This window comes from Danio rerio, chromosome 15 (genome assembly GCF_049306965.1).
Source record: "Danio rerio strain Tuebingen ecotype United States chromosome 15, GRCz12tu, whole genome shotgun sequence".
Classification (NCBI taxonomy): domain Eukaryota; kingdom Metazoa; phylum Chordata; class Actinopteri; order Cypriniformes; family Danionidae; genus Danio; species Danio rerio.
Window position 1 is genome coordinate 5254844 of NC_133190.1, and position 26074 is coordinate 5280917.

Here is a 26074-nt window from a genome sequence, read left to right on the forward strand (position 1 = left end):
TTTTTTTCTTTTTTTTCTTTTTTCCCACCACCACCCCTTCCTCCTGGAAGGACTTTTTTTCTTTTTTTTTTCTTTTTTTTTCCCACCACCACCCCTTCCTCCTGGAAGGACTTTTTTTCTTTTTTTTCCACCACCACCCCTTTCTCCTGGAAGGACTTTTTTTTTCTTTTTTTTCCACCACCACCCCTTCCTCCTGGAAGGACTTTTTTTTCTTTTTTTTCCACCACCACCCCTTCCTCCTGGAAGGACTTTTTTTCTTTTTTTTCCACCACCACCCCTTCCTCCTGGAAGGACTTTTTTTCTTTTTCCCACAACCACCCCTTCCTCCTGGAAGGACTTTTTTCTTTTTTTTTTCTTTTTTCCCACCACCACCTCTTCCTCTTGGAAGGACTTTTTTTTCTTTTTATTTTCTTTTTTCCCACCACCACCTCTTCCCCCTGGAAGGACTTTTTTTCTTTTTTTTTCTTTTTTCCCACCACCACCCCTTCCTCCTGGAAGGACTTTTTTTCTTTTTTTCCCACCACCACCCCTTCCTCCTGGAAGGACTTTTTTTTTCTTTTTTTTCCACCACAAACCCTTCCTCCTGGAAGGACTTTTTTCTTTTTTTTTTCTTTTTTCCCACCACCACCTCTTCCTCTTGGAAGGACTTTTTTTTCTTTTTATTTTCTTTTTTCCCACCACCACCTCTTCCCCCTGGAAGGACTTTTTTTCTTTTTTTTTCTTTTTTCCCACCACCACCCCTTCCTCCTGGAAGGACTTTTTTTCTTTTTTTTTCTTTTTTCCCACCACCACCCCTTCCTCCTGGAAGGACTTTTTTTCTTTTTTTCCCACCACCACCCCTTCCTCCTGGAAGGACTTTTTTTTTCTTTTTTTTCCACCACAAACCCTTCCTCCTGGAAGGACTTTTTTTCTTTTTTTCCCACCACCACCCCTTCCTCCTGGAAGGACTTTTTTTTCTTTTTTTTCCACCACCACCCCTTCCTCCTGGAAGGACTTTTTTTCTTTTTTTCCCACCACCACCCCTTCCTCCTGGAAGGACTTTTTGTCTTTTTTTTCTTTTTTTTTCTTTTTTTTTCCACCACAAACCCTTCCTCCTGGAAGGACTTTTTTTTTTTTTTTGCTTTTTTCCCACCACCACCCCTTCCTCCTGGAAGGACTTTTTTTTCCTTTTTTTTCCCACCACCAACCCTTCCTCCTGAAAGGACTTTTTTTTTTCTTTTTTTCCACCACAAACCCTTCCTCCTGGAAGGACTTTTTTTTTTTTTTTGCTTTTTTCCCACCACCACCCCTTCCTCCTGGAAGGACTTTTTTTTTTCTTTTTTTTCCACCACCAACCCTTCCTCCTGGAAGGACTTTTTTTTTCTTTTTTTCCCACCACCACCCCTTCCTCCTGGAAGGACTTTTTTTCTTTTTTTTTTTCCCACCACCACCCCTTCCTCCTGGAAGGACTTTTTTTTCTTTTTTTCCCACCACCACCCCTTCCTCCTGGAAGGACTTTTTTTCTTTTTTTTTTTGTTTCCCCCACCACCCCTTCCTCCTGGAAGGACTTTTTTTTCTTTTTTTTCCACCACAAACCCTTCCTCCTGGAAGGACTTTTTTTCTTTTTTTTTCCCACCACCACCCCTTCCTCCTGGAAGGACTTTTTGTCTTTTTTTTTCTTTTTTTTTCCCACCACCACCCCTTCCTCCTGGAAGGGCTTTTTTTTCTTTTTCTTTTCCTTTTTCCCACCACCACCCCTTCCTCCTGGAAGGACTTTTTTTCTTTTTTTTCCCACCACCAACCCTTCCTCCTGGAAGGACTTTTTTTCTTTTTTTTCCCACCACCACCCCTTCCTCCTGGAAGGACTTTTTTTCTTTTTTTTTGTTTTTTCCCACCACCACCCCTTCCTCCTGGAAGGACTTTTTGTCTTTTTTTTTTCTTTTTTTTTTCCCACCACCACCCCTTCCTCCTGGAAGGACTTTTTTCTTTTTTTTTTTGTTTCCCCCACCACCCCTTCCTCCTGGAAGGACTTTTTTTCTTTTTTTTCCCACCACCAACCCTTCCTCCTGGAAGGACTTTTGTTCTTTTTTTTTCCCACCACCACCCCTTCCTCCTGGAAGGACTTTTTTTTTCTTTTTTTTCCACCACAAACCCTTCCTCCTGGAAGGACTTTTTTTCTTTTTTTCCCACCACCACCCCTTCCTCCTGGAAGGACTTTTTTTTTTCTTTTTTTCCCACCACCACCCCTTCCTCCTGGAAGGACTTTTTTTTCTTTTTTTTCCACCACCAACCCTTCCTCCTGGAAGGACTTTTTGTCTTTTTTTTTCTTTTTTTTTTTTGTTTCCCCCACCACCCCTTCCTCCTGGAAGGACTTTTTTTTTTTTTTTGCTTTTTTCCCACCACCACCCCTTCCTCCTGGAAGGACTTTTTTTTCCTTTTTTTTTCCCACCACCAACCCTTCCTCCTGAAAGGACTTTTTTTTTTCTTTTTTCCACCACAAACCCTTCCTCCTGGAAGGACTTTTTTTTTTTTTTGCTTTTTTCCCACCACCACCCCTTCCTCCTGGAAGGACTTTTTTTTTTCTTTTTTTTCCACCACAAACCCTTCCTCCTGGAAGGACTTTTTTTTCTTTTTTTTTTCCCACCACCACCCCTTCCTCCTGGAAGGACTTTTTTTCTTTTTTTTTTTGTTTCCCCCACCACCCCTTCCTCCTGGAAGGACTTTTTTTTCCTTTTTTTTTCACCACAAACCCTTCCTCCTGGAAGGACTTTTTTTTTCTTTTTTTCCCACCACCACCCCTTCCTCCTGGAAGGACTTTTTTTTTCTTTTTTTCCCACCACCACCCCTTCCTCCTGGAAGGACTTTTTGTCTTTTTTTTTCTTTTTTTTTTCCCACTACCACCCCTTCCTCCTGGAAGGGCTTTTTTTTCTTTTTCTTTTCCTTTTTCCCACCACCACCCCTTCCTCCTGGAAGGACTTTTTTTTTCTTTTTTTTCCACCACAAACCCTTCCTCCTGGAAGGACTTTTTTTCTTTTTTTTCCCACCACCAACCCTTCCTCCTGGAAGGACTTTTTTTCTTTTTTTTCTTTTTTTTCGCCACCACCACCCCTTCCTCCTGGAAGAACTTTTTTTTCTTTTTTTCCCACCACCACCCCTTCCTCCTGGAAGGACTTTATTTTTCTTTTTTTCCCACCACCACCCCTTCCTCCTGGAAGGACTTTTTTTTTTCTTTTTTTTCTTTTTTCCCACCACCACCCCTTCCTCCTGGAAGGACTTTTTTTCTTTTTTTTTTCTTTTTTTTTCCCACCACCACCCCTTCCTCCTGGAAGGACTTTTTTTCTTTTTTTTCCACCACCACCCCTTTCTTCTGGAAGGACTTTTTTTTTCTTTTTTTTCCACCACCACCCCTTCCTCCTGGAAGGACTTTTTTTTCTTTTTTTTCCACCACCACCCCTTCCTCCTGGAAGGACTTTTTTTCTTTTTTTTCCACCACCACCCCTTCCTCCTGGAAGGACTTTTTTTCTTTTTCCCACAACCACCCCTTCCTCCTGGAAGGACTTTTTTCTTTTTTTTTTTCTTTTTTCCCACCACCACCTCTTCCTCTTGGAAGGACTTTTTTTTCTTTTTATTTTCTTTTTTCCCACCACCACCTCTTCCCCCTGGAAGGACTTTTTTTCTTTTTTTTTTCTTTTTTCCCACCACCACCCCTTCCTCCTGGAAGGACTTTTTTTCTTTTTTTCGCCACCACCACCCCTTCCTCCTGGAAGGACTTTTTTTTTCTTTTTTTTCCACCACAAACCCTTCCTCCTGGAAGGACTTTTTTTCTTTTTTTCCCACCACCACCCCTTCCTCCTGGAAGGACTTTTTGTCTTTTTTTTCTTTTTTTTCTTTTTTTTTCCACCACAAACCCTTCCTCCTGGAAGGACTTTTTTTTTTTTTTTGCTTTTTTCCCACCACCACCCCTTCCTCCTGGAAGGACTTTTTTTTCCTTTTTTTTTCCCACCACCAACCCTTCCTCCTGAAAGGACTTTTTTTTTTCTTTTTTCCCACCACCACCCCTTCCTCCTGGAAGGACTTTTTTTTTTCTTTTTTTTCCACCACCAACCCTTCCTCCTGGAAGGACTTTTTTTTCTTTTTTTCCCACCACCACCCCTTCCTCCTGGAAGGACTTTTTTTCTTTTTTTTTTTCCCACCACCACCCCTTCCTCCTGGAAGGACTTTTTTTTCTTTTTTTCCCACCACCACCCCTTCCTCCTGGAAGGACTTTTTTTCTTTTTTTTTTTGTTTCCCCCACCACCCCTTCCTCCTGGAAGGACTTTTTTTTCTTTTTTTTCCACCACAAACCCTTCCTCCTGGAAGGACTTTTTTTTTCTTTTTTTCCCACCACCACCCCTTCCTCCTGGAAGGACTTTTTTTCTTTTTTTTTCCCACCACCACCCCTTCCTCCTGGAAGGACTTTTTGTCTTTTTTTTTCTTTTTTTTTCCCACCACCACCCCTTCCTCCTGGAAGGGCTTTTTTTTCTTTTTCTTTTCCTTTTTCCCACCACCACCCCTTCCTCCTGGAAGGACTTTTTTTTTCTTTTTTTTCCACCACAAACCCTTCCTCCTGGAAGGACTTTTTTTCTTTTTTTTCCCACCACCAACCCTTCCTCCTGGAAGGACTTTTTTTCTTTTTTTTTGTTTTTTCCCACCACCACCCCTTCCTCCTGGAAGGACTTTTTGTCTTTTTTTTCTTTTTTTTTCCCACCACCACCCCTTCCTCCTGGAAGGACTTTTTTTCTTTTTTTTCTTTTTTTTTCCCACCACCACCCCTTCCTCCTGGAAGGACTTTTTTTCTTTTTTTTCCCACCACCAACCCTTCCTCCTGGAAGGACTTTTTTTCTTTTTTTTTCCCACCACCACCCCTTCCTCCTGGAAGGACTTTTTTTTTCTTTTTTTTCCACCACCACCCCTTCCTCCTGGAAGGACTTTTTTTCTTTTTTCCCACCACCACCCCTTCCTCCTGGAAGGACTTTTTTTTCTTTTTGTTTTCTTTTTTCGCACCACCACCCCTTCCTCCTGGAAGAACTTTTTTTTCTTTTTATTTTCTTTTTTCGCACCACCACCCCTTCCTCTTGGAAGGACTTTTTTTTCTTTTTTCCCACCACCACCCTTTCCTCCTGGAAGGACTTTATTTTTCTTTTTCTTCTTTTTTCCCACCACCACCCCTTCCTCCTGGAAGGACTTTTTTTCTTTTTTTTCTTTTTTCCCACCACCACTCCTTCCTCTTGGAAGGACTTTTTTTCTTTTTTTTCCACCACCACCCCTTCCTCCTGGAAGGACTTTTTTTTCCACCACCACCCCTTCCTCCTGGTAGGACTTTTTTCTTTTTTTTTCTTCTTTCCCATCACCACCCCTTCCTAATGGAAGGACTTTTTTTTTCTTTTTTTTCCCACCACCACCCCTTCCTCCTGGAAGGACTTTTTTTTTTGTTTTTTTTCCCACCACCACCCCTTCCTCCTGGAAGGACTTTTTTTTCTTTTTTTTTTTCTTTTTTTTCCACCACCACCCCTTCCTCCTGGAAGGACTTTTTTTTTTCTTTTTTTCCCACCACCAACCCTTCCTCCTGGAAGGACTTTTTTTCTTTTTTTTCCCACCACCACCCCTTCCTCCTGGAAGGACTTTTTTTCCTTTTTTTTCCCACCACCAACCCTTCCTCCTGGAAGGACTTTTTGTCTTTTTTTTTTCTTTTTTTTCCCACCACCACCCCTTCCTCCTGGAAGGACTTTTTTTTTTCTTTTTTTTTTCCACCACCACCCCTTCCTCCTGGAAGGGCTTTTTTTTCTTTTTCTTTTCCTTTTTCCCACCACCACCCCTTCCTCCTGGAAGGACTTTTTTTTTCTTTTTTTTCCACCACAAACCCTTCCTCCTGGAAGGACTTTTTTTCTTTTTTTTCCCACCACCAACCCTTCCTCCTGGAAGGACTTTTTTTCTTTTTTTTCCCACCACCACCCCTTCCTCCTGGAAGGACTTTTTTTCTTTTTTTTTCTTTTTTCCCACCACCAACCCTTCCTCCTGGAAGGACTTTTTTTCTTTTTTTTCTTTTTTTTTCCCCACCACCACCCCTTCCTCCTGGAAGGACTTTTTGTCTTTTTTTTCTTTTTTTTCCCACCACCACCCCTTCCTCCTGGAAGGGCTTTTTTTTCTTTTTATTTTCCTTTTTCCCACCACCACCCCTTCCTCCTGGAAGGACTTTTTTTCTTTTTTTTCCCACCACCACCACCCCTTCCTCCTGGAAGGACTTTTTTTTTTCTTTTTTTCCCACCACCACCCCTTCCTCCTGGAAGGACTTTTTTTTTCTTTTTTTTCCACCACAAACCCTTCCTCTTGGAAGGACTTTTTTTCTTTTTTTTTTCGCACCACCACCCCTTCCTCCTGGAAGGACTTTTTTTTTCTTTTTTTTCCACCACAAACCCTTCCTCCTGGAAGGACTTTTTTTCTTTTTTTTCCACCACCACCCCTTCCTCCTGGAAGGACTTTTTTTTCTTTTTTTTTCTTTTTTTTCCACCACCACACCTTCCTCCTGGAAGGACTTTTTTCTTTTTTCCACCACAAACCCTTCCTCCTGGAAGGACTTTTTTTTTCTTTTTTTCCCACCACCACCCCTTCCTCCTGGAAGGACTTTTTTTTTCTTTTTTTTCCACCACAAACCCTTCCTCCTGGAAGGACTTTTTTTCTTTTTTTTTTCCCACCACCACCCCTTCCTCCTGGAAGGACTTTTTTCTTTTTTTTTTTTTTTTTGTTTCCCACCACCACCCCTTCCTCCTGGAAGGACTTTTTTCTTTTTTTTTTTTTTGTTTCCCCCACCACCCCTTCCTCTTGGAAGGACTTTTTTTTCTTTTTTCTTTTCTTTTTTCCCCTCACCACCCCTTCCTCCTGGAAGGACTTTTTTTCTTTTTTTTTCCCACCACCACCCCTTCCTCTTGGAAGGACTTTTTTTTCTTTCTTTTTTTCCCACCACCACCCCTTCCACCTGGAAGGACTTTTTTTTCTTTCTTTTTTCCCCTCACCACCCCTTCCTCCTGGAAGGACTTTTTTTCTTTTTTTTCCCACCACCACCCCTTCCTCTTGGAAGGACTTTTTTTTCTTTCTTTTTTTTCCCACCACCACCCCTTCCTCCTGGAAGGACTTTTTTCTTTTTTTTTCTTTTTTTTCCCACCACCACCCCTTCCACCTGGAAGGACTTTTTTCTTCTTTACTTTTTTTTCTTTTTTCCCACCACCACCCCTTCCTCTTGGAAGGACTTTTTTTCTTTTTTTTTTCTTTTTTTTCCCACCACCACCCCTTCCTCCTGGAAGGACTTTTTTTTTCTTTTTATTTTCCTTTTTCCCACCACCACCCCTTTCTCTTGGAAGGACTTTTTTTTTCTTTTTTCCCACCACCACCCCTTCCTCCTGGAAGGACTTTTTTTCTTTTTTTTCTTTTTTCCCACCACCACCCCTTCCTCCTGGAAGGACTTTTTTCTTTTTCTTTCTTTTTTCCCACCACCACCCCTTCCTCCTGGAAGGACTTTTTTTCTTTTTTTTCTTTTTTCCCACCACCACCCCTTCCTCCTGGAAGGACTTTTTTCTTTTTCTTTCTTTTTTCCCACCACCACCCCTTCCTCCTGGAAGGACTTTTTTCTTTTTCTTTCTTTTTTCCCACCACCACCCCTTCCTCCTGGAAGGACTTTTTTTCTTTTTTTTCTTTTTTCCCACCACCACCCCTTCCTCCTGGAAGGACTTTTTTCTTTTTCTTTCTTTTTTCCCACCACCACCCCTTCCTCCTGGAAGGACTTTTTTCTTTTTCTTTCTTTTTTCCCACCACCACCCCTTCCACCTGGAAGGACTTTTTTCTTTTTTTCTTTTTTTTTCTTCTTTCCCACCACCACCCCTTCCTCTTGGAAGGACTTTTTTTCTTTTTTTTCTCCTTTTTTTCCCACCACCACCCCTTCCTCCTGGAAGGACTTTTTTCCCCCTTTCTTTATTAAATGCCCTATTTTTAATGTTATCTGACAACAATTTTCATCTGGAGAGACTTTAGTTAAAATGTTTTAAAATATGATCGTATTAAATTTGTACAGTTTTTATCAAGAGTAAACCCTAAAAAACTAAAAATATATCATCCCACTATTATTTATGTATTTTACCTTGTTTAATATTTATTGCTGTTGGTGACTTGTAATTGTTAGAATATTTTCATATCTGCAGAAAAGTGGTATTTATAAAATGCGGTTAATGTGGTTAATGTGGTTAAAATCTTTTTTTTCCCACCACCACCCCTTCCTCCTTGAAGGACTTTTTTTCTTTTTTTTCTTTTTTCCCACCACCACCCCTTCCACCTGGAAGGACTTTTTTTCTTTCTTTTTTTTCTTTTTTTCCCACCACCACCCCTTCCTCCTGGAAGGACTTTTTTTCTTTTTTTTTCTTTTTTCCCACCACCACCCCTTCCTCCTGGAAGGACTTTTTTTTTCTTTTTTTCCCACCACCACCCCTTCCTCTTGGAAGGACTTTTTTTCTTTTTTTCCCACCACCACCCCTTCCTCCTGGAAGGACTTTTTTTTCTTTTTTTTCTTTTTTCCCACCACCACCCCTTCCTCCTGGAAGGACTTTTTTTCCTCTTCCTTTATTAAATGCCCTATTTTTAATGTTATCTGACAACAATTTTTATCTGGAGAGACTTTAGTTAAAATGTTTTAAAATATGATCGTATTAAAATTGTACAGTTTTTATCAAGAGTAAACCCTGAAAAACTAAAAATATATCATCCTACTATTATTTATGTATTTCACCTTGTTTAATATTTATTGCTGTTGATGACTTTTAATTGTTAGAATATTTTTATAACTTTAGAAAAGTGGTATTTATAAAATGTGCTTAAATTGATCTGTTTATTTATGCATTTTTTTTTGTGCCATGAAAGCCAAAGAAGCTGAAACGGCAATACGCTCAAAATTCTCTCTCCTTCCTTTATTTCCACCACCACCCCTTCCTCCTGGAAGACTTTAGTTAAAATATTTTAAACTGTGAATCCTTCTGAAATTGTACAATTTTGATCAAGAGTAAACCTTAAAAACTGTTTTAGATTTTGATCTAACATTATTATTATTTATTTATTTTACCTTGTTTAATATTTATTGCTGTTGGTGACTTGTAATTGTTAGAATATTTTCATAACTGTAGAAAAGTGGTATTTATAAAATGTGCTTAATTTGATCCGCTTTTTTTTTTTTTTTTTTTTTGCCATGACAGCCAAAGAAGCTGAAATAGCAATACACTCGAAATTCTCTCTCTCTGTAAAGTCTAGATCAGATACGCGGCCGGCCAAAAGTGCGATATGCACATTAATATAGCAGCATTTTTTTAAATGAAACTGCATAACAATAATTAATATTTTTACAGTACTGTGACGGTTGGGTTTAGGGTTGGGGGTATACGTCAATAAAATACAATAAATCGGAAATTTTATAAATAATACAAATTATTATTGTTAACTTCCGGCCACAAACGTATCCGATCTAGCAACAACCCACCACCCCTTCCTCTTGGAAGGACTTTTTTTTCTTCCTTTATTGAATGCCTTGTTTTTAATGTTATCAGACAACAATTTTTATCTGGAGAGATTTTAGATGAAATATTTTTAAATGTGAATCCTTCTGAAATTGTACAATTTTGATCAAGAGTAAACCTTAAAACACAGTTTTAGATTTTTATCTAATATATTATTATTATTTATTTATTTTACCTTGTTTAATATTTATTGCTGTTGGTGACTTGTAATTGTTAGAATATTTCCATAACTGTAGAAAAGTGGTATTTATAAAATGAATTTTTTTGCCATGAAAGCCAAAGAATCTGAAATGGCAATACAATCTAAATTCTCTCTCCTTTTTCCCACCACCACCACCCCTTTCTCCTGTTAAAACATTTATTTTTCTATGTATCTACATATCTTTTGTAAATGACAATGGGAACAGTTCTTTACCTGATTGTTGATCAGTGATTCACAAGCTGTTCTCCAGTTCTTCAAGTTTATCTCCAGCCAGGGATGGGCAGTATTAATGATACATGTATTACAAATACATATTTTAAAAACATAATAATATTTTGTAATTTGTATTTGATGGGGTTTATGAAAATAGCTTAATATTTTCTATCAAAATACTTTAGTGTCTTGTATTTTTTAAATACTGTAAAATACTTTGTAATGATAATAGCAGGGGTAAATTTGGGAGCAGGTCAAAATCAGACAGGAAAAGAAGACAGGAAAAGATCAGCATATCTGCAATACTTCATTGGCTGTTTGACTATTAAAGATTGCAATAGCAAAAATGGTGAAATATAAGACTTTTAAGGGACGGTGGCAGTTTTCACAGTCATAATATAATACTATATTTCAACCCATTATCTGCATTAATAGTGCAGTAGGTGATCTGCCAAAATGCTAACCGCTTAGCATATTATCTTTTGACGGCGGGGAGGGATTGTGATTCAAAGCCACGCCTCCTGAAATTGTGAACACGCACACCGCCTGACAACAGCAGACACCCCACTAGTTCATGTCATTCGCTAGTTAGTGTTTGGCCGGTGGCGTGCAGGAATTACATTTATTACTAAGCTATACTTACATGCTATTTCAGATCGAATATTCAGAGTAGCATGATAAACAGTACAGGGAGGCTGTCATAGTTAAAAAAAAATACCAATGTGAATATAAAAACAACTTTAGCTCAGTAAATTAGGCTAGGCAGAATAGCGCTATTGACTGATGTTATGATGTAAAACTAAACAAAAATCTACATTTATCGATGCTGTCAAAGGTCCCTTATGAAACTGAAAATAGTCACATCAATCATTCGCTGGGAGATTTCAGTGGCTGAACAACACATCAGTGCATATAACCCATTATAACACAACACAATCTAACATCTGCTTAGCTTCACTAAAATAGTTTTAAAACAGAACATCACCCTTCTAACAGTAACAATTTAGCTATGGTGTCCTTCTTCCTCCAGCGTGCAAAATTAACTCCAATACTGATTCAAGATGTTCAAAAGTTGAAATTCAGTATTTGATTTTGCAGCGACTGTGACTGTCTCGTGAACGTGCTGCGCTCATGCAGGCGGGGTCGCGCAAATGGCGGATCTATGTGAAGAGATGCGCAGAAGTCCCAATCTACATTTGCTGACAGACAGATTGAGCTGCTTATCAGAGTTATGGGAGGTGTTGGCCCGACAATATTTAATTGGATGAACATTTTTTTGTTTTATGCCTTGCCCTGAATATAAAAACACACATAAACATATTTAGGTCATTTACTTTAATCATTACTATTGGAATGTGAAGAGACTTTAAACCAACACAACAAAAAAGTTTATGAAGACAATCACCTACTGCACCTTAAAATTATTTTTACAGGGATTAAAGAGATCATCTTCAAGACAGGACATTCTCTATGAAATTTGTACAAAAACTACTAAAGAGAAACAAGTTTTATGAATAAAACTTACACACGTTACATTTTATGAATTACAAGTTACATTTTATGTACAGAGGTGAATGAGTTGGGAGAAAAGCTGACTTAAACTTGCTCAGAGAAACGCTGTTGTTTTCAATCATTTACTTAGTCAGTTTAATGGTGAAGGTTATTTGTGAATAAAATGTCATGCTCCCCTGTAAACGTATTTTGTAGTAATCTAAAACGCAAAATACATTTTATTTGGATACATTTGTGGGTGATATATTTTGTAGTTTATTTTGATACACTTAAAATGTCAGTATTTGGTATTTTATTTTAAATACATGTATTTTTGCCCATCCCTGTCTCCGATCCCCTTGCTGTGTCTCATTTCCTGCAACAGAAACACCTGATTCTCACTTACCTGTCAATGTTTTTACACCAGTCTGCCAAAATCCAAAATCACAGATATGTTGTGTAGGCGAGGCCGGGGGAGAGTTGTAACACGGTTCAGTTGTAACACTTGATGTCCACAACGATGGTTACAAAAAAGTAATAAACACCGCAGACGCTAGAGGGGGGAAACTACATTCGAGCTGAGAATGTACTATGTTTTCTTAAATTATTTTAGGGATAGCAATGCCTTAAACTCATCGAAGTTAAGTGTGAAATTGTTGAGTGAACTGCAGGGAGCGAGCGCGAGTGTTTCTGTCAATTCCATTTCTGACGTGCATCGAACATCCACGGATTCTAAAAGAACGCACTGATGGGGTCAGAAATTTACGTCACGGCGAGTTTCGGGCGGCCATTTTGTGGACACAAGAAAAACAAAACGGCCGTTTTATAATAGTATCTTTTGAAAAACATATCACAAACACTCAAAATAAAGTCGACTATGTTGTATCAATGTTTATAAAGGCTTTTATATTGTTTCCAGCGGTTTGCTCGAGACGCCGAGCACAGACACAGAGAGGGCGGGACCGGACCGCATCATTTAAATGAATGAGTTTATACACAACCGACAGGGCATCAACGAGCTATTGCATGAAAACCTTTCCAAATAGCACTTACTTCTTTATTTGTAATGCGAGGGCTTGCAGTTTATTGTTGTATATTGTATTATACAATAAATTAACAGAGCAATGTGAATATGACACATTCCCATTCTCTTTAAGCTCAACATGTTTCTACAAAAAAAAAAAAACGATTTTCTTAATTACACAGACTAACTATAATTAGTCATTTAATAAATAATAATATCTATATAAATATTTAAATAAATATAGTTAATTAATTATAATAATTATTCGAATTTTCTTTCTACCAGTCTTTTTGTAAAAATAAACCAAGCAAAATTTTCATAAACGGTGCCACTAGATGGCAGTAGTACTAAGGTATAGAAAGCAGATCAGTCCAAAGGTCAGAATCGTTTTATTACTTGATGTTTTAAAGTACTAATTAACTTTTAATTTTTATTCCTGCCTGATCTAAATGATTTAAATATGGCAATTAAATTCACATCAAAATCCTGACAAGTTTGTTTGTTTGCTTTATTTATAGAGCACATTTAAAAACAATGTCGACCAAAGTGCTTTACAAAAAGACCAGCATATATATATATATATATATATATATATATATATATATATATATATATATATATATATATATACATATATATATATATATATATATATATATATATATATACATATATATATATATATATATATATATATATATATATATATATATATATATAATGTACACACACACACAAAATATAAGACAGATTATATTTATAGGGGGTTGTGACAGAAAAAAAATTATATATATATATATATATATATATATATATATATATATATATATATATATATATAATGTACACACACACAAAATATAAGTCAGATTATATTTATAGGGGGTTGTGACAGAAAAAGCCCTGTCACCTCTTGATTTTAACTGTGATTTGGGAACAACTAGTTGAAACTGGTTTTCCGACCTGATTGACATTGACCTCAAGGAAGTATGCCATTGGAGAAGCTCACCGATGTGACCATTCAAACATTTAAAAACAAATAACAATAACTTGTGTTGAATCCTAAATTGGACTGGGAGCCAGTGAAGGGATGATTAAACTGGTGAGATACTAGATTTTTTTTGTCCCTGTTATAGCAGCTGCATTTTGAAACAGCTGCAAGCGTACAACTGAAGAAAGAACAAATTGTCCAATAACTTGCATAATAAACCTCACTTTCCTACTAATTAACCAATTTAAGCCTTTAAACTTTAAAGAGTGGCTCAGTGGTTAGCACTGTCGCCTCACAGCACGAGGGTCGCTGGTTCGAGTCCCGTCTGGGCTAGTTGGCATTTCAGTTTGCTTGTTCTCCCTGTGTCGGCGTATGTTTCCTCCAGTTTCCCCCACATAGGTGAATTGGATGAACTAAGTTGACCGTATGTGTGTGCATGTGAGTGTGTATGGGTGTTTCCCAGTGCTGGGTTGCAGCTGGAAGAGCATCCGCTGTGTAAAACAGATGCTGGATAAGTTGGCGGTTCATTCTGCTGTGGCAATCACTGATGAATAAAGAGACTAAGCCAAAATAAAAAGTGAATAAAGGAATGATCTGCACTTTGAGCTGAATATCTTGCAAAACAACTAGAACAATATTATGAAAAAGATAAATCAATTATTAGTTTCAAAAACTGTTATGTTTAAAAATGTATTGAACAAAATCTTCACAATTAAACAGCACATGGGAAATTATTAATGGTTTTGACTTCAGCCATGGAAAAAAAACTGCATCTTTCTTTTCTTTTCTTTTTTTTTTGCAAAAACAAAAAAAAAACAGTTCACAAGTTTGTAGCAATATTTGTTTACAAAACAGAAAATGAATTATGTTGTCAATGAAAAAAGATACAAGAGAGAAAGAAAGAAGGGAAAAAACGAATAAAGAACATGATATAAACTAGAAAGTAAGACATTTAAGAACCAAGAGTACATAAATTAAAGTCATTACAAAATAAAATAGTTCTGCTTTCTTATTTTTGTAAGTGTAAATAATGAGTAGATTCTTGCAAAAAAAAAAAGTCTAGTCTGGTATTTATTGGGTTGCACTTATAAAAGATTTCGACTGAGACTTTAACAGCTTGATTAGATTCACTCTGCATCTTTCCACGCCACTGCTGCACGGATAGTGACGTCACCCTCCATCAGCGCGCGCACGCCGCGCAGGTAAACAATAATAGAGCCGAAGGAGGAGAAGGAGAAGGAGAGCAGCTCGAGACCAAACAAATGCGAAATCTGACCGCTCGGGCCAAACGCGGATTTACACGCAGCACATTTTATAGGAATGGCATGTCTCATGGCAGCCTTTTCATTCAACAACACCACAGTTACCAACTCCATCATAATGGTAAGACTCTGTTTTATTTGTCTATACTGTTCATTTCTAAACATTTAAAGAAATTTAAAAATACCAGCTTTAAAATAACGAAATACTCAATTCTTAAAGATATTTTATGTTTAAAAAACACGCTGCGTAAAATAAACTGACACGTGTATCCAAATAAACCAGACTAACCCTCATTGACTACCGTGTAAAATGCTTCGCAGACGGTGCATATACACTTAACATATGCAGTCATAAACTGCAGAACTTCCAATGCACTATGTTGCAAAACAGTACCGTTAAAATATATTTAATGTCAGCTTAAAATGTACTCAAATGGAGTAAATCATTAAATTTCCATAGTTTATGTGACTGGGCTTGAGTTTTAATATGCTTCTGTATTACATCATACGGTTTTAATGTGAAAAACGCATTACTGCATTAAACTGTCATTTTGGGCATTGCTGTTTTGCCTTGAGCTTAGAATAAGCTTTGTCCGACAGTAACCTCTTCTCTGTGCTGTGGCGGGATGAGGGACAGGGATTAGTTCGTCTTTATATTTAGCAAGCATTTCACTTGATGAACTTTTATTATTATATGATAACATTACTATATATTCCTGCTTCATTTCCAGATGGGCAATTTAATCTGAATTTGAGAGTGTTGTCCTGTTACGATACATTAATAACATGCTTTATGATGACATAATTAAATGCTATGGATTTATAAACAATTTAAGCCAAGCCTTGGTGCATTGTGGATTTGATAAGTGTTATTTTTACATGTTTTTTTTAATTGTTAAAATTTTTTTTATTTACTTTTATTTAGGTCTTATACAGATTTTACTTTATTTATGTAAGTTAAACTTAATGACATTATCAGAAATAGTAAATTGGAAATAGTCACACACACACACACACACACATATATATATATATATAATGATTTTATAGTTAACCAAAATATATTTATTGGTTACTTAGAAACAAAATAATAAAAAATAAGTAAATAAATTATATGTATATGTACCGTTCAAAAGTTTGGGGTCAGTAGGATTTTTAATGTTTTAAAATAAGCTTATCCTGCTCAACAAGGCTGTGTTTATTTAATCAAAAATACAATACAAATTATAAAATTGTGTTATTTTGTTTATAAGTGTTATTGCACTATAAAATAACTGTCCAAAAGTAGTTTATAATTTAATTTAATCACTTGTTCCAGTGATTTTAAAGATGAATTTTCAGCTTCATTACTCCAGTCTTCAGAGTCACATGATCCGTCAGATATCACTTTAATATTAATTATTATTGTTATTATTAGTATTCATTCATTCATTCATTTTCTTTTCGGCTTAGTCCCTTTATTTATCTGGGGTCGCCACAACGGCCTGAACCGCCAACCAATCCTTTTACGCAGCAGATGCCCCTGCAGCCGCAACCCATCACTGGAAAACATCCATACAGACACACTCATATGCTACGGTCAATTTTAGCATACCCAATTCACCTGTACTACGTTTCTTTGAACTGTGGGGGAATAATTTCATTTGAAACTACATACAATAAAAAAGCAGTTATTTATTTATTTTTTAATAAATATTTAACTATTTAACATTTTTTTACATTTATTAAATGTTGCCTTGATGAACAGAATCATTTTCTTTAAAAATGTAATAAAATAAAGCCAAATTAAGCATACAATATCATGAGGATATTTCTCAATACACTTAAATAGACTTTAAAATAATTATACAGTTATTAAATTAATAGTCTTTTAATGTCTTCATAGTTTATAATAAATTTTATTTAAGTTTTAAACATGTTTTATACTTAAGTTTAAAACAACAGTAGAAATTTGTCTTTGTCAAGTAACTCAAATAACATCTTTTTTTAATATATTGTAAATGTATTTCATACAGTTTACTCTCTGTACATATATTTTCTTCATATAACCAATTTGTTTTAGGATTTAAGTTAAAGTTTTAACTAAAGTTTACCATAATTTTAAGTCAGAGTCATATATGGTTATATCCTGTAATTTTACTTTACCAAAAATATATTTATTCATTTATTAATTATCCTTCGGCTTAGTCTATTTATTCGTCAGGGGTCAGCACAGCGGAATGAACCACCAACTTATCCAGCTTATGTTTTACAATGCGGATGTCCTTCCAGTTGCAACCCAGTAAAGGGAAACATCCATTCACACACATACTATATATTTATTAATGTAATGTAAATGTAATATTAATACAATATATGTAAAATAAATTATTTAAAAATAAATGTAATATTATAGCCTATATACAAAAAGCAGACTAAATGTAATTAAAGTGCCTGCCTCAGTGTTTCAAAAATCTTCATATCATCATTTACTGTAAATAATATTCTAAAGGTATTTTGATAGTAACTCAACTCACTTTATTTCTATTGCGCTTTCAACAAACCACAATGGGTACCAAAGTGCTGTACATAAAACGCATGCAAATATACACAAAAACAAAATACATAAACTCACATCACATGATTAAAAGCTAAAGAAAATAAGTGTGTTTTCAGTGACCTCTGAAAAGACTCAAAAGTTTGAGCTGTTCTTAAAGAGAGTGGAAGATCGTTCCAAAGTCTTGGAGCTGTGACTGAAAAAGCTCTATCACCTCAACATTTTAAGCGTGATCGTGGAACTTGCAAATAAAGACGATTCTTAGTTCTTAGAGCGAAAAGATCTCACAGGTTGGTGCATAGTAATTAGCTCAGAAATATACTCAGGGGCCAGACTATAGAGAGATTGAAAAACATACAACAGAACTTTGTACTGAAAATGTTAGTATTTTACGTTTTGGCAGTTTAGTGGCTAATTCATATGAATTCGTACAAGTTCAGTCGTACGAAATTGTACGATTTTTAATAAGAAAACGTGGCAACTAACCCCAGCCCTAAACCCAACTGTCATTGGGGGATGAGCAAATCGTACTAAATTTTACGAATTAGATCTTACAAATTCATACGAATTAGCCACTAAAACAAAAAGTTACGAATTGCCGTGAGATTGTGTTGGTTTTTTTGCGCCTGTTAAGAGCCTGGCAGCTGCGTTCTGGACCAGCTGCAGTCGCGAGAGAGAGGCCTGACTCACACCCAGATACAATGCGTTGCAATAGTCTAGATGAGAAGAGGTGAAAGCATGAACAACCTTCTCCAAATCACTGAGTGAGAGGAAAAACTTCAGCTTGGAAATATATCTAAAATAGAAAAAACAATTTTTGACAACCGCATTAATTTGCCGATCAAATTTTTTCTCAGAGTCAAAGATGACACCAAGACGTTTTACAGATGAATGTATTTTAATAGGAAGCAATGACAGATTGCCATTATAATCCGAACCTTTTTGGCCAAAAACAATGAATTCACACTTGTGTTCATTCAGTTGGAGAAAGTTATTTGCTAATGTTGGAATATCTATCTCTATTCCATGCGTGTTCAAGAGAAAAGGTCTGGAGAGGTTTTTCTTCAATGTCAAAAATCGTAACAATTTATTGGATACAAATGAATAATTCGATGACAGAACTCTGGGTTACATTACCCCAATGCAATACAAGAATTACATTCAAGAGGTTCGCAACTAACATACATTTCCTGACTTCAGCATATATACACAACTGATCTTAACAGGTGGAGTTTTGGTGTAACGTCACTTGTCAGTCATTGTTCAGTCCTCCATTGGCCGCACCTTCAACATACTTCCTCTTTTTCTACGAATTCTCTGCACAACAACAAAGCATACATCTTTCTGTGTTCTGTGTTCAGTTTTAACACCTCTCTTCAGACAGGAAGTTTCTGCAGAGCTGAATTTAATTTTGGACCCGCATCTATCTACTTCTGCAAAAATGCTAATTAGTATGCACAGCACTCACCCACAACATTAGAAGTGCAGTTAATATGACCCTTACATGACCAATACAAATAATTGTTTAATTAAAAGAAAAAGAGACAAAAATAATAAAAAACTGATTCCTATTTTACAACACTAATTAACACTTCACATCAGTTAAACAATTAAATAGTATTGTGTAGCAGTATAATATACAATAGTATAGCAGTATAAAGATTAATTATAATTAAAATCTTTTTAATATGTCATCAAATTATTCCTGTTCTAAATATTGCAGACAAGATTTTTTATGCAAATTATTGTTACACTAAATCACATTAGTAAAATCATAGATAAAATAATAATGACACAAATAATCAAATAAATAAAATTAAAACACAATTCAGGATGACACAATCTAATGGACTGAAACAACCCTTTGAATTTTTTACTCATTCATTTTGAATAACATTTATTACAACATCTACGTATTATATGTTATTTTTATTATCATTTGTTGTTATTATATGTTATTTTGCCATCTTCGATCACTGTATGACTGCAAACTTCTGCACACGTGAATTTTTCCGGCAGAGCTTTAATCCTCAGGGCGAACGCTTCAGGGTTTTTCCCTCAAGGCTGCAGCGCATTACATAACCGTGCTGTCTCTCCTTCCCCAGAATACAAATGGACCTCCCGATCTCATGCTGGACCCCAGAACCGTGTGTGTTTCCATTGATGAAATGATGTCCAACCATGTCAGCAGTCAACAAACACCACTGTTACACGCACACCTGAAAAAAGTGGAGAACAATCTGACCGAGGCGCAGAGGTTCTCATACCTGCCTCGCAGACCCGCAGTCAACATCGAATTCAAAGACCTCTCGTATTCCGTTCCTGAAGGACCATGGTGGAGGAAAAAAGGTAACGTGTGACCTTTTAAATGGCATTCTGAGGTAAATAAAAGTATTAGTAGCATTAGAGATTCAGTGTACTCGTGATTTATCTTCTGTAGAAACCTGTTCTGACACTCAATAGCAACAAGTATGTGTCTATGATTTTACCAATGCAATACTGGTTATGTTTGAACACAGTATTGGTTTAATGCTCTAAAAAAAAAAATCTACACGCTGTAAAAAATCAACAAAATCTGTTCATTACCACTTATCGTATTTTGTGATTCTAAGGTGTTTTCCTTAATTTATGGACATGGATTTTGCATATTGGGACCTTGATCTCTACTCTGTAGACTTTTGATGTTGAAAATACATCTCTGCTGTTTAATAGGGTGAATTATTGACATTTTAGTATAAAAAACCATGTATAATATAATAAATGCAATAATAAACACAACTCAACGGTGAAGAATGGTTCCAAAAAGTGGGTAGGAAAAAAACAGAATCCAAAAGTAAACAAGTAAATAACAGGGTGAGAATGTGGTAAAATCTGAAAACGAGGGCCCTTCATTTTCTGAATTGCTTTTTAAAACTGATGGTTGGGTTTAGGGAAGTGGGTGAACTGGTCAATCGGTGCTTTGAAAACACTATTGGTTGGGTTTAGAGAAGGAGGACCGTGGGTCAGTTGATTGGTCAGTAGGTCACTCAGTCAGTTAGTCAGTCAGTTGACAGCGCCCTCTGGTGGATTTATGTGAAAAGAGCAGGTGTGAATGGCACTCGCGAGAGAAATTTAAGATCTCAAAAAGCGTGGTATACCGCAGACTCTGGCAGATTCGCGAAAAAAAAACTACAAAAGCTCCTGGGACGTATCTTGCACTCTCCAGAAATTTATATAGCGATACGTTTTCAGAATGAGCCTGGGTTGGAATTTTTTTTTTCTCTCTTTTTAAAATGTTTACTAAATATTTTCCCTAACACATACATTTTGGTGTACAGACCTTTGGACCATTATGCTAAGTTTTTTGTTAAATTAGCTCCAGAATTGGCTTCAGTACTGTGAATAATCCAATGTATATGCACAAATTTAATATTGCAAAGGATCCTACTAAAATATTAATCCAAAAGATAGATTTGTAGGGGGTGTACTAACATATGCTGAGCACACATGTACATACGTACAGTTGAAGTCAGAATAAATAGCCCTCCTGTGATTTTTTTTTTCTCTATTTCAAATATTTCCTAAATGATGCTAAACAGAGCAAGGCATTTTTCACAGTATTTCCTATCATATTTTTCTTTTGGAGAAAGTCTTATTTGTTTTATTTTGGCTTGAATAAAATAAAAGCAGTTGGTTTTTTAAAAGAACATTTTAAGTTCAATATTAATAGCCCCCATATTGACTTGCCTAATTACCCTAGCTACTTAATCCTTTACATTGCACATTAAGCTAAATACTAGTATCTTAAAAAACATCTAGTAAAATATGAGAAAAAAATATATATACATGTTTATATTTTTTATCATTTATTTTTAATAATTTATATATATATATATATATATATATATATATATATATATATATATATATATATATATATATACACACACACACACACACACACACACACACACACACACACAGGGGGCTAATAATCCAGAAAAGCTGCCAACTGTATTTTTTTTTATGATTAAATGGTCATTACATGAGTATCTCTCTGCCTCTTTCAATTTTTTTAAAAAGTAGCGTGCAAATTAAACAAATTTGGAGACCCCTGATGTAGATTATGAGGAACTGATTTAGCAGGAATGCTTTAGTGTTTGTGCCTAACATCCTGAAATATCCTCCATGTTTGTCTGCGCTCATTAATGAAGTGCTAGACTTGATATAACGCTCCAGCTGTCTGCTTTGCCTTTGCTTTGATTTTGTACTTTTACCTCAAGAAGCAGGGCTTTTCTGACGGCCGCTGAAGTCTTCATTAGACTCGCCATCTGGATTGTAATTTGATTTTAAGTTTCTTGGACACCCCACAAATGTTCAGTGGAGGAAAGCTTTGTCTATGCTAGTAATCCTGAGACGGGCTGTTTGTTTTCATCCGACAAGATGCGCAATCTGCTCTTATTACTCCTTCTTTATTTTTCCCCAGACTTCACTTGTCAGGTTATATTTCTGTCATCTTTCCCCCTGTAGCTTTGAAGTATTTTTGGAAGTGCTCATTGAGTGACCTAGCCTTTCTGCTAAATAAAGGAAATAGCTTATAGCGTTAGCGGTACTGGGCTTGCTGATAAAAAGATGTTTTTCTGATCACACATTTTCTGTAGATGAATGATTATTATTTAAATATACAGAGGTGGGCAAAAATGATTTAAGCAATTGGCATATTTTAAGTCGACATGAAATTCAAATTTTCTAATCTTATTTTCATATATAGTAGTGCTTTTTATCCGTGCACTTCATTATTTTGTAAAAAATGTATTTACCTTTATAATCTTTAATCATATACCATAACCTTGACCTTAACCCCTCAAAATGACTTTTCTTCACTTCTGGTCACATGGAATGTCTTTAGGGTGGGGCTATCAGACCTTTAGGGCAGAGCTATTAGTCTTTTAGGGCGGAGCTATTAGTGCATTAGGGCGGAGCTATCAGGTCTTTAGGGCAGAGCTATCAGTCATTAAGTGTGGGGCTATTAGTCATTTAGGGTGGGGCTATTAGTCATGCAGATTGTAGCTATCAGTTCTTTATGGCAGAGCTGTCAGGCAATCTTTTAGGGCTGAGCTATTAGTTCTTTAGGGTGGAGCAATCAGTTTTTTTTATTGCAAAACTATCAGTTCTTTAAGGCAGAGCTATAAGTCTTTTAGGGCAGGACTATCAGTCCATTAGGGCGGAGCCATCAGTCCTTTAGGGTGGAGCTATCAGTCATTTAGGGCAGGGCTCTCAGTCCTGCAGGCTGTAACTATCAGTTCTTTTGGGCGGAACTATCAGTTCTTTAGGGCAGAGCTAGCAGTCATTTAGAGTAGGGCTATCAGTTCTTTAGGGTGGAGCTATCAGTCCTTTAGGGCGGAGCTATCAGTCCATTAGGGCAGAGCTATTAGTCCTTTAGGGTGGAGCTATCAGTTCTTTAGGGCAGGGCTATCAGTCCTTTAGGGTGGAGCTATCAGTCCTTTTGGGCGGAGCTATCAGTCCATTAGGGCGGAGCTATCAGTCCTTAAGGATGGAGCTATTAGTTATTAAGGGCAGAGCTATCAGTCTATTAGTGCGGAGCTATAAGTCCTTTAGGGCAGAGCTATTAGTCTTCCTATTAGTCCATTAGATCAGAGCTACCAGTGCTTTAAGGCAGAGATCTGTGCAATAGGGCAGAGCTATCAGGCCTTTTGGGCAGAGCTATTAGTCATTAAGAGTGGGGCTATAATTTCGTCAGGGCGGGGCTATCAGTGCATCAGGGCAGATCTATCAGTCCTTTAGGGGAGAGCTATTAGTTCTTTAGGGAAGAGCTATCAGTCATTTAGGGAAAGCTATCAGTTCTTTAGGGCATGGCTATATGTTCTTTAGAGCAGAACTAAATAAAAGTAATAATAATAATAATAATAAAAAATAAATAAATAAATAAATAAATAAATAAATAAATAAATAAATAAATAAATAAATAAAACAAATATTTTTTTCTCTGATATTTGACTCAATCAGTTTGAAAACCTCTGAAAACCCAGTTCAAATGATAATCAAATGTATTCAACAGTCAGCTGACAACATCTGATCTAGTTCCTAAACTAATTTGTCCCACAAAAGTAACAGTGGTTATGGAATAAGGATAAATACATAAAATAAGAGCGTTTTTAAGGTGAATTATTCCTTTAATGAAGTCAAAGTCAGGTTAAGCTCAAAGTACAAAAGCACATTTTAATGAAACTTCAATGGCACACTGCAGTGACGCTTGTTCCAGCTCTCCTGCCATGAAATATACATAAGCACTCACAGCTAACTGACTCATCGTACTGGTGACTTTACTCAGTCCTCTCAGAGAGCCATCAGCTGTTTTTGGCTTTTCCCTAAAAAAAGAACAGAATACTCCACATACATTCCTGCCCTTAAGCACTTAAAGTCTATATGATAACAAATTTAACAATGTTTACTTTACTTGTGCACGTTGTTCTTCTTTTTCTGAGCACATAATCAAAATTAATCCGCTGAAAAAATAGAGTTTGTTTTTGTTCAAACTCAGATCATTTGTTTCTGCGTTTGGAGTGGTGGTTCTTCTGTTGACGTCAACCTGAGGGCAGCTATAGCAGCTGCATATTAGTGCCCTCTATTACCATTAGTTTGCTATGAGCGAATGATATGCAATAGAAAGCTCTGCCCATTACTCAATTTTTTTTTTACTTGGAAGTACATCAACATACTGAAATAAAAGTATTGACTGGGTTTAACGCAAGACAGAGAGAAATGCCCACCACGGCTATGAAGTAGTACACAGAGTATGTTAGAGCCCAATGCAGGAGTGCAATAAAGCCATGCAGGTCAACACCAGCATATTAGTCTACTCTTAACCCTAATCCCAAGTAATGACAACGACACACATTCAGTAATAATCCACACAGTGGCAAAAGTTGTACTATTTTAAAAAATTGCCCGCTTTGCGAGTGTGAGGAACAGCTGATGATGGCCATAGCAAAGACAAACGGTAGAGGATCACAAGTTTAGAAACACATTTAAATCGTTAAAGGAAGAAGCACAGGTCGTGTTTTCAACTTGGTTTTGGACACAATGGGTCCTATCATACACCTAAAAAAGGAGGCATTTTGAGGGGCATTGTTGGTGCGATGCTATTTTGAGGAACTAAAATAGGCCGCTCAATAGACCAGCTTTCTATAGTCCAGCGCCGAGCGCGTTAGTTGTGCAGCTCGATCGCTTACACACTACTTAATACACACATGGTGTACAGCAATACGCAAATATCTTTTACATATGTAAAAGAATTCAAGGATTAAAATGTTACAAAAAATATTATTTTCTAGCCTACATAAATATAAAAACCATACTTTCATGCCTTCTTCATCTCAGGGGGATTTTTCAGTTTATTCATAAAAATTTGCTTTTATATAATGTTATTATAATTAGCAGTATTATTATATTCATATTTATATTTGTTTTATTAAAAACTATTTTAGAAAAAACTGTTAGTTATTAACTTATGTATGTTATTGGGACGTTATTCTAGTTGCAACTATTCCTCATTTACTAACAGTTAATAAATGAAGAATAGTTCCAACTAGGATAGCGTTCCATTAACATAAATAAGCTATTAACTGATTCTTAACAAGTCTATAGTAAGTAATTTACTAACAGCTTGTTCATAACTTGTTCATAACTTCATAACTTGTTAACTAGCAGCTTATAAGTTATTTATTGGCTATCTATAAGGCACAGTTATAAATAATTAACAGACTATTAACTTTTATTTAACAAGTCGTTTATAACCCATTAACTAACAGTTTATTAATAGACAATTAACTAGTTATAACGGATAGCTACAAATAATTAACAAACTATTAACTATTATTTAACAAGGCATATATAACCCATTTACTAGCAGTTTATTTATGGACTATAAACTAGTTATAACAGATAGCTATAAATAATTAAACTATTAACTATTATTTAACAAGGCATATATAACCCATTAATTAACAGTTTATTAATGAACTATAAACTAGTTATAACGGATAGCTATAAATAATTAAACTATTAACTATTATTTAACAAGGCATGTATAACCCGTTAGCTAACAGTTTATTAATGGACTATAAACTAGTTATAACGGATAGCTATAAATAATTAAACTATTAACTATTATTTAACAAGGCATGTATAACCCGTTAGCTAACAGTTTATTAATGGACTATAAACTAGTTATAACGGATAGCTATAAATAATTAAACTATTAACTATTATTTAACAAGGCATGTATAACCCGTTAGCTAACAGTTTATTAATGGACTATAAACTAGTTATAACGGATAGCTATAAATAATTAAACTATTAACTATTATTTAACAAGGCATGTATAACCCGTTAGCTAACAGTTTATTAATGGACTATAAACTAGTTATAACAGATAGCTATAAATAATTAAACTATTAACTATTATTTAACAAGGCATATATAAGCCATTAACTGTTTATTAATGAACTATAAACTAGTTATAACGGATAGCTATAAATAATTAAACTATTAACTATTATTTAACAAGGCATATATAACCCATTAACTAACAGTTTGTTAATGGACTATAAACTAGTTATAACGGAGAGCTACAAATAATTAATAAAGTATTAATTATTATTTAACAAGGCATATAAAACCCATTTCCTAACAGTTTATTAATGGACTATAAACTAGTTATAACGGATAGCTACAAATAATTTACAAACTATAAACTGTTATTTAACAAGGCATATATAACCCATTTA

The 26074-nt window shown here is 35.8% G+C and overlaps 3 protein-coding genes across 3 annotated transcripts in view; 1 reads left to right on the forward strand and 2 right to left on the reverse strand.

Annotated features, from left to right (window-relative positions):
• The window catches only part of brwd1 (bromodomain and WD repeat domain containing 1), a 1114832-nt gene that overhangs the window by 213516 nt on the left and 875242 nt on the right, over positions 1 to 26074 (reverse strand). The gene's annotated exons all lie outside the window — the stretch shown is intronic.
• On the reverse strand, positions 6879 to 13492 carry LOC141377973 (uncharacterized). The gene is made up of 3 exons (XM_073924206.1): positions 13407 to 13492; positions 8339 to 8634; positions 6879 to 7783 (listed from the first exon to the last, which is right to left on the reverse strand). Exons 1-3 carry the CDS (start codon positions 13490 to 13492, stop codon positions 6879 to 6881), a joined length of 1287 nt encoding a protein of 428 aa, XP_073780307.1.
• Positions 14695 to 26074, forward strand: part of abcg1 (ATP-binding cassette, sub-family G (WHITE), member 1) — a 45754-nt gene continuing 34374 nt past the window's right edge. Inside the window, 2 exon segments of the mRNA NM_001110454.1 lie at positions 14695 to 14870; positions 19391 to 19634. Coding sequence (NP_001103924.1) covers positions 14808 to 14870; positions 19391 to 19634 — 307 coding nt within the window. The 5' untranslated portion in view covers positions 14695 to 14807.

Excerpts from the sequence above, each read along its gene's own strand:
- LOC141377973 (XM_073924206.1), bottom strand. The coding sequence starts at position 13,492 with ATGGCATACTTCCTTGAGGTCAATGTCAATCAGGTCGGAAAACCAGTT. Across the intron at positions 8,635-13,406 it reads ATCACAGTTAAAATCAAGAG|GGCATTTAATAAAGGAAGAG; the intron begins GTGACAGGGCTT and ends CATTAAAAATAG. Across the intron at positions 7,784-8,338 it reads AAGAAAAAAAGTCCTTCCAG|GAGGAAGGGGTGGTGGTGGG; the intron begins GTGGAAGGGGTG and ends AAGTCCTTCCAG.